This window comes from Paramormyrops kingsleyae, chromosome 11 (assembly GCF_048594095.1).
Source record: "Paramormyrops kingsleyae isolate MSU_618 chromosome 11, PKINGS_0.4, whole genome shotgun sequence".
Taxonomy (NCBI): Eukaryota; Metazoa; Chordata; class Actinopteri; order Osteoglossiformes; family Mormyridae; genus Paramormyrops; species Paramormyrops kingsleyae.
This window is the reverse complement of record NC_132807.1, coordinates 25077630-25086687: the sequence shown is the minus strand read 5'-3', so window position 1 is coordinate 25086687 and position 9058 is coordinate 25077630. Positions and strand designations below refer to the sequence as shown.

General features: G+C 39.1%; 1 protein-coding gene and 1 long non-coding RNA gene across 2 annotated transcripts; both read right to left on the bottom strand.

The window, feature by feature from the left end:
* Positions 1–616: 616 nt before the first annotated feature.
* Positions 617–3220, bottom strand: LOC111847994 (uncharacterized). Its single transcript, XR_002839205.1, has 2 exons — positions 3041–3220; positions 617–1023 (listed from the first exon to the last, which is right to left on the bottom strand). It is a non-coding gene; the product is annotated as an uncharacterized lncRNA (long non-coding RNA).
* Positions 3221–3755: 535 nt separating this feature from the next.
* LOC111847991 (schlafen family member 9-like) lies at positions 3756–8378 on the bottom strand. Its single transcript, XM_023819649.2, has 5 exons — positions 8290–8378; positions 6786–7861; positions 6577–6702; positions 5767–6493; positions 3756–5645 (listed from the first exon to the last, which is right to left on the bottom strand). The coding sequence occupies exons 2-5, from the start codon at positions 7846–7848 to the stop codon at positions 4856–4858; spliced, it is 2706 nt and encodes a 901-aa protein (XP_023675417.2). The 5' UTR covers positions 7849–7861; positions 8290–8378; the 3' UTR covers positions 3756–4855.
* Between the last annotated feature and the right edge of the window lie 680 nt (positions 8379–9058).

Genomic DNA, 9058 nt, shown 5'->3' with positions numbered 1-9058 from the left:
GAACAGTGCGATGTTATAACTATTGCAAAAAGTAACATTTATTTACTTATGTTACTTTGTAGCTTTGGACTGTGATTTAATAAAACATCAGACCTCAGCATTTTTTTTATTTTTGAAGACCACATGAAACTTTTTACTAAACCAGAGAATGTTGTATTATATTACATTTACTTTTATTTATTTAGAAGATAAAACTAAGAACAAGGTCAGCCAGTATCCCAGTAGCACCTGTGGTTAAAGGGCTAATTGTAAAACCATTTAAAATTTCTTATGTGTTAAAGGAAACAATCAGTGATGATTGTAGGACTGCGTATTAAAGCCAATAGCTGGTCCTACTCCCACTCCAGCTAGGCTTCTATTTCGGATATGAAATAGTATTTCCCTATCAAAGTTTATATTGTTGCAACTTCAGAAATCAGAAAAGAAACTGACCTTTCTTTTTAAGATCCCTGGATAGGCACAGCTTATATCATGCAATATATCAGTATTCATGCATGCACTCCACCCTCTTATGCCTTTTCCGAAAGTTACAAATGTAACGTTCTGTAGGAGTAATATCTCATTGCAAATAAAAGCCAATTCAAGCAAGGGGAGAAAGTAGGATCAAACACAAAAATAGGAGATTTCAGCATTATTTATTTGAGCTATACACAGGTGTTACATTCGTTGTGTTACTCATAGCTCAGACTGTAGTGTAGTGTAGTGGCCAAAGACCGTTTCAGTATGAGGGAAAACTTTCGGATTCGACATACAGGATGTGCAGAGAAGGTGGCGGTGGGGATTACAGAATAGTCTTGTTTCCATGACCTTTGTCTTACGCTCCTTAAAGGAACTGCATCTCTCTCCCCCCTGATTTACATGGCACATATACAAACAAACAGAGGGAGGACGCAGTGCTGGTCATAAGGCCATACAGTGGTTATGTCATGGAGGCACAGCAGCAAGACGACCTTCTCAGGGCTCTCAGTACGGCTCCGCTTTCAGACTGCGTTACAGGCAGCACGTGAAGACCATTCCCACGATCTGAAAGTATAAGGGAGAGACCGACACATATCAAACTGCAAGCCTTTTCTCATTGCCTAGCCGTATTGCAAAAATATGCATGTTTATGGAAATGATGCATTTATTCATTTATACTCCTCGCCCCTGTTCAGGACTCCCATCAACTAGGATCAAGTTACAGATCTCCCTCCCTCACAACTCACTTTTCAGGTGACTCACTGTCCAAATTATGTTATGACTAGTAACAATTGGATTGTAGATATCTGAAATGGGAGTTTTTCCTAGTAAAAATTCAATTGCAGATATCCAGAATGAACATTCTGGATATCTGAAATATAATTGTGGATATCTGAAAATGAAAGCCCAATAGACATGAATGGCAAAAGTGATGCAAGTTCTCCTAGGAAGAATAACGATGTGGATATCTGAAATGACAATTGTGGATAGGAGGAATGCCACTGTAGATATCCGAAATTCTCTTGACTAGGAAGAATTGAATTACGGATGTCTGCATTACATAGCCAGTCTAGCAATTAAATGTCAAAACGGCCACTTATACTTTGTAAAGATTTAAAGATATCTTAAATAGAATTGTTACTAGGAGAAATCAAGTTTTCAATATCTTGAAATACATTTTGTACTAGTAAGAATGCAATTGTGGATATCTGTAATTGCCATTCTGACTAGTTGGAATACAACATTTTGACTAGGAGAAATTATATTATGTTTATCTAAAATGTAATTACGGATAGGAGTGTGACTTGACTAAATGTTATAACGGCTTCCCATAGATGCGTTCCATTTGCCACAGAAGTAGCAATACCATGGATCCATATCAAAAAGCAAGATTTTTTACTTAGCCGGACAACTTGTCGGATTTAAGGTACCTCAGTTTAAATGGGCTTTATCTTCGTTCACTTAATTAGCCCGAACTACCTTAAATCTGACTAATCATGAAATCCAATTCTAGCCCAGTTCATACCTGTCAAGTTTTGGATTTGAAAATAAGGGAAATTTCCCGGCACCCACCGCGAGCCATCCCACCACCCCAACCAAGCTCCAGTATCCCTTACATTTTAAGACAGATGTACAGTACAAGAAATCTAAAATAACCACTTGTCATTTACAGTTTTTTTCCCCATTAGGCCTACACATTTTCTTTTAATTTCTCATGTTCACTCATGTGGCACTCTGGCATTCACTAATGACTTATTATACAGATTTGTTGCAGACTTTGTATCCTTGTTGAAGTCGTCACAGAAGGTGAAAGTAACGTTGTTTTTCGCACACAGCATTGCCATTTTAACCTCCGCATTTATGACCTGGTTAATGTTGTAAATGACCTGCAGATTACTGCAGGTGGCAGTTTTCGCGAGGCTACTGACAGTTCAGTTTGGAGAGGCAGAGGATTTTTTTTTAAATGATATTATAATACGGGAGATTTAAGGGAAAATACTAATACGGGAGGACGGCGGGAAAGAGGGGTAAAATACGGTAGTTTCCCGGCCAAAACGGGAGACTTGACAGCTATGGCCCAGTTACTTGTTAGCAATATCAGTTGATAACACATTACGCTCGGTGCTTTACGTATAAAACTCCGTAGCAACACGTCCACAGATAAGTTGGAATATATAGAGTGTGCGACCGATTTAATGAGCCACAAATGAGACGTAGTGCTTACACAGTAAACTACAACTTTCCCTTCTGTTGAAAGATAATCGAACGCAGGATATGGACGACCAAAGGACGTCTTGCTGTTTGCTGGGGCTAACTAGCCTATGTAACTCTTGAAAGCGTTATTTTTGTATATAAATAATGTCCCGTTTCCGTTGTTTGTTAATATAACACTCGGCACAGAATTACCACACTTAACCATTCACTAACTCGGAAAAAGTTGTTTCCATTGCAATTTTGTAAATTAGTCAACTTCTTTCTCGACTTGCCAAAAAAACAATCGTAGATTATTTTTTCCGGAAATCTGATTAGCGGGATTTCATTTCGCATCTTCAAAATGGAAAAGCCGCCATTTTCACCTTACCGCTTGTCAAGGTATAGCGCAATTCACGAAACATCTCGTATCAGTCGAATAAAGATACAAATCTTCTCTGATTTTTAGCGGCTTTATATTTCCAGGATTCTAAACAGCGCACATGCGCAGACTGAACAAACGAAGAAACGAAACTGCAACCATTTCTTCAATCATTTCGTCACACCTTAAGTGAATTAATGGGGGGGAGGGACTCGGCGTCTTTTTTCGACTAGACTAGAGAGATGTAGCGCAGCAAATGTTGCGCTGCTTTATTTGTGTAATCGTCTAACTCTAATCTGTGAAGGCGGAATTCAAGTAAGAATTGCATTGTACTCTGCATAACAAACATTTGAATCCTTTAAATAAATGTATTTGATCTTTTTCCTGGCAGCTATCTTTTTACACAGGGCCACTATACACAATAGTTTTTTTTCCCCACTGCTAACAGTTTGGATCAGGAGTTGATTATTGTAAAAGAAGTAAGCTAATGTGCATGCAGGTGATGTATATAGATTTATCTACACCCTTCTGGCAGTGCTGCCATTGCAGTCCGGTCTCGCACACTACGAGAAGTAGAAGTTGCCCCACTTGTTTGCGGCCAGTCAGTTTATACTCCACCCCTGCAGCCGCCGGCAGATCTCACTGATCGGATCGGATCACCCAGGATGCATGTTAATACAGGGTTATGTCTTGCCCTCTATCACAACCATATGACACAGGTTCATTAAGGTCATTTTTTCATTTATTTGACAATCTTTTTTTTAACCAGGGTGTGAATTAGAAAGCATTATTTAGGATATACAAGAGAAAGCAAACAGAATAATTAACACTATAGCAGAATAAAACTACCTTTATGACATTAAGATGGTGAGTGAATGAAAGTCAATAACTCAGCCTTAGTGTTCTGTACTTAGCATTTGTCTTAAAAAGAAACAGAATCACAAAAGTTAATCATACATTTCATAAGATCTGTAATACACCATACCAGCCTTTATAATGGTTTCTGCATTCAAGAGATTTAGGAATCCAGCAGTAATCAGATGAAAAATACCACACTCACACACATACATACATACAAACAGCACCCTCCACAATTATTGGCACCCCTTGTAAAGATTTGTAAAAAGGGTTAGAAAAAAATCCACCTTTTGGTGAAGCAGTTTCATGTCACACTGAAAAAATGAGAAAAATCCAATCTTTCATTGAGAAAAAAAAAAATAAGATGCACAGGGAAATTTATTTTGAACAAAAATACATGTGTCACGATTGATTATTGGCACCTATGGAAATTATAGTGAACACAATGTAGCTGAAGCATGTTTCCCCTATAAATTGTACATTTTTGAGTTGGTTGGAGGGAATAGGGACCTTCAAGGTGTAATCCATGACCCTGGGTGATCTGGAGAGATTCTGTAAAGAGGAATCGACTCAGATGCCCTGCTCTATATTCTCCAACCTTACAAAGTGTTATAGAAGACTCAGTGCTGTTATGCTGGCAAAAGGAGGTTGTACAAAAAATTAAAAGCACGGGTGCCCATAATTGTGGCATATCTGTTTTTGTTAAAAAATAATTTGTTGGTTTTTTTTTTTCTTCGAATAAATTTATTTCAGTGAAAGGTTGGAATTTTCTCATTTTTTCAGTGTGACACCAAAAGGTGCATTTTCTTCTAACCTTTTTTACAAATCTTTACAAGGGGTGCCAATAATTGTGGAGGGTGCTGTATATACATATCAATAACCAAAAACAGCACAAAGGTACACTGGGTCAAAGCTTAGGATGGACAAAAAATGTGATCATATTTACACTGCAGTACCTTTGACAGACTAAGTGCAATTGTTGCTCTTCCCATTCACAAAAATAACATACAGTTGTATTCTAGCTCTGGAGAAGCCCGAAACCAAAAATTGGTCTTTTATTTTTCTCTGAAACCGGTGAACCACCGGATTAATCAGAATGACAATGTTTCTCTCCAGACCAGAGAACCTGCGAACTGAGTCAACAACAACCACATTTTCATCTAAATTCTCTGCTGAACCCAAAGGAAGTTTAATTTCGTATTCCAAATGAAGTTTCACACTATCAATGCTAAAACAAATTGAAACAAGAATGGCAATATCTTTTGGAGAGTTTCCTTGTCTTAGCAGGTTTCTTAAGAGTGATGTCAGTCTGGATAATTTTTCTTTTTCTGTTGTGATGATCTCTTCATAATAACCTGGAAGTGAGTGCATGCAGTTCTTCTGCCTAATCAATCCCTCCATGTGTTCCTTTATATCTCTCTCAAGTTTAAATTTACTCTCTCTTATGCTGTCAAGTTTCTTACAAACCTCATTGTGTACAGCCACGCTATTCCGCAAGGAATAGACTAAAGGTATTTTATTGGTTTGTCTTGAGGGTGATGGTAAACCATTGGGTTCTGTGTGACTGAGCTGAAAGTAATCCATAAAGACCCACAACACACCATTCCCTGGTTTCACTATCTGTTTTGCTTTTTTATACCAATCTCCATCTTCACGTCGGAAATTCTGGGCTTCATCCACAATTATGTGCTTAATATCTGGAAATGCTTCTTTCATGAAGGATGACCGTGTTATACTCTGACAAATTTCTTCTTTTCTGAAGAAAAAAGGCTCTGTTACACTTATTACCAAATCAATTAAAAAAACAATTTTTAAAATACATTTTAAAAAAAGCAATATTTTACAAATTTTTAATAATATACAAACTACAAACTTACCTGATAAATTCTTTTAGTGGTATGTTCTCACAGATGTAAAGGATATTACTTGTTTCACACCCAAATGTATTTTTAATCCTCCTGATTACCAGGGTTGCCAGTACAGTCTTCCCTGTTCCAGGATAGCCGTGAACAAACAGTTTTCTCATGTTCATTAGATCATAATTTTTTTTAATTACTTCGAACTGTTCAGATGTGAGCAAATTCAAGAACTCCTGCCCTAACTGATTGCTGAGTGCTGAAGTGAAGCTCATTACTACAATCACCAGGGCCCGTAGTAAGGCTCGCACTTCCTCAATGTTCTCAGGCTTGTAGAACTCTGGGTACTGATGCTCTATCACAGTATCAGGACTACCCTGATGTCTTGGTATTAACTCCCCTGTCTCACAGTTCACCAGTTGTGGGATCACACAGACCCATCCTGAATAGCCTCCAAGATTCACAAGCTTCTGTCTGAGGTGGAAGGCAGTATCCTTGGCATATTCCCACAGACCAGAGCTTCCATTTTCCACCATGAAGAAAAGTTTAGGGTAATCCTGTTCACAGATCAGGAGGGCTTCACAAATGACCTCCTTGTTTTTTGGTCTATCAATATCAACTGACCAGCTGTTGGAGAGAATCAGGACTCCTCGACCGTTTTCTGGCATCAAGTTTTGAAGGTTTAGATACTTTTTCCATATTTTTTTCTTAAGGTCATCAGGTGTAATTGTTATTCTTCCTTCATAAACTGCAAAAACAATGGCAGAGTTTTAAAAAAATATAACCACATAACAATCAGTAAAAAAGTAATCAAATGTCTTTTGGACTTACCAGGGAACAATTTCTGCTGCAAAGAACTTAGGTGGTCATCTTTGATCCCATAGACTGGCTTGCATTTTGGAGGAGCAGCATTCTGACTGAGCACTTTCTCAAACTGTGCACATAACTCCGTATTCTCTATATACAGGAGAACAGTTAGGGTTAAGGTCTGTGTTTAATCATTTTCCCATTGTACCTGAAGCAAAAACAAAGACCTGTACCTGGATCAGTCACCTGCATCTTTTCCATCCAGACTGCAGCCTGTATCTGGCACACCTCTGTGCCCTCAAGGTGCCATGAATCCGGATGTTTTTCAAAAACAGTGCAGCAAAACTTTGGAATGTGTATAGCCACAACATATAGAGGGTCACTGACATTTCCCCCAAGAACGTCGAGGATGCGGACTTCCACAGAGCAGTCATTCTCCTGAGTGCAGCCTGAGCAGTGAACTGAGATAACCTTGCGGCACATGACTTCGACTTCTGTCTTTATGGATTCCTTGTTAAGACCTTTGCCACATCCAACAACTTTTCTTGTTTTGTCATCAACACCAATGAAGAGGTAGCCCCCATCAGTGTTGGCAAAGGCACTTACGTACTTTGGAATGATTTCTTTAAATCTTGTAAAAAGGTTTTTTTCATTACTAAAACTCTTCAGCTCCACATTCACACTCTCCCCAAATGGTAACTTTTCTCCAGGCTGAACTTCCTGTCTTTCAAACAGCTGCTGACCATTTGGTCTATCTCCAGACAAGAAGCGGCGTCTCTTTGCCACAGGCTCATCACCTTGTCCTTTTGCCAAATTTCTCTTCATCTTCTGCTTCCTTAAGAACTCTGTTACTGCATAATTTTCAACATTTAAAACTAATGTTCCAGATCTTATTCGGAGACCCGTGTCAATACTACAAAGACGTACCCGACCCCCAGTGGAGCTCCATGTTTTCACGAAAATGAAGAAGTTCACTCCTATTTGCGAAAACCCAAAGTAATCTTCTAAGGTTGATGGATGAACCAGCTGTTTCAAAGCCTCTTCTATGTCCAGGCCTAAACCATCTGAGAGATAGCTGTAGTTCTCATTATTGATCTCCACACAGACTATACCCCCACCAGAGTTGAGCAGGGCAACCGCAGCCATTAAAATTCTCTGTTTCTGCTTCTGCTTTTCGGTCTTCTGTTGCATGATGTCTCTGGCATTCTCACCCAAGGTTACTTCTCCCACAAACAGAACCTGATCAGGGAGCTCACTGCACTCCAGTGAAAGAGTCTCTGGTTTTGATAGAGCCATCAGACTGAATTTTCTGTAAGAATAATAATTCAAGACAACATGCATTTTTACAGCTTTACTCAATGTTTTATGCAACTTCAGAGCTACAAAAAATGGTTTTACTTTAATTTAAATTATGGATAAATGGTAGGAGAAATGGACCAGTGGATTATTTTGCATACATTTATAAACTGCCTATTAATACATTATTATTACTTGTTAATAATAACAAATGTTTGAGTTTAAGTTAGGAATACATTTTCAGTAGGTTTTATTTAAACTGATAATATTGACATGTACCAAGAGAGAATCTAAAGGTTTGTTCTAAAGCTACTGATAAAATGTAGATATCAAAATCGTGCACAATCGTGTATTAAATAACTAAAGAAAGTTTCACGTAATAGGAAATTAAGGCCATGTTTTCTTAAATAAATAACTACACATAAGGCAAAGTCAACTTACCGCAGAAACGTCTTCTAAATTCTTCGCGTAGTTCAGCTATATACGTCTCAAACCAGACTTTCCGCAACTCAAACCTTTATATTTCCCGGACATTTCCCGGACATTTCCCGGACATTTTGGCCAATCATTTTGGCCAATCCCGGACATTTTGGCCAATCATACCCCGAGATTACGTCATGCACATGCGCACTGCCCCTCGGAAAGACGTCATGTTGCTGCTAGATAGGTCCCAGGTCGTAAAAGACTGCCGTACAATGGTACAGTCGGATCCGCGTTTTCTGTTTCGTTACGGCGAGTTACTGCATTCAAAGCCGGTGTTCTGACAATTTGAGCTACGTATCGAGACGTGCTATCGAGCCTTATTAGGGTTAGGGTTTTTTTTTGTGATCAGGGTAAGGGTTACGGTTAGGTGCTATCGACAAAGTAGCTCGTTACATGCAGAGTAGGGTCACTGAATTAGAATTTTAGTGATCAGTGGTCATTGTCAACACACCACAGCACACAGTGCGCAACAACGAAATGTGACCCATATGTGACTTTCGTGACATAGTAGGGGGCAGCTAATTCAGCGCTTGGGGACGGTACCTTGCTCAGGGTACCTCAGTGGTGACTTGCTGGTGGGGGATTCGAACCTGAAATCTTTCAATTACAAGTGCGCTACCCTAACCATCAAGCCACCACTGCCCTCATTGAAGGGACGAATCAAAATCGCCCATATTGCGGGATGTCCCGGACAATTCGGGACGGGTTGGCAACCCTACTGCAGACA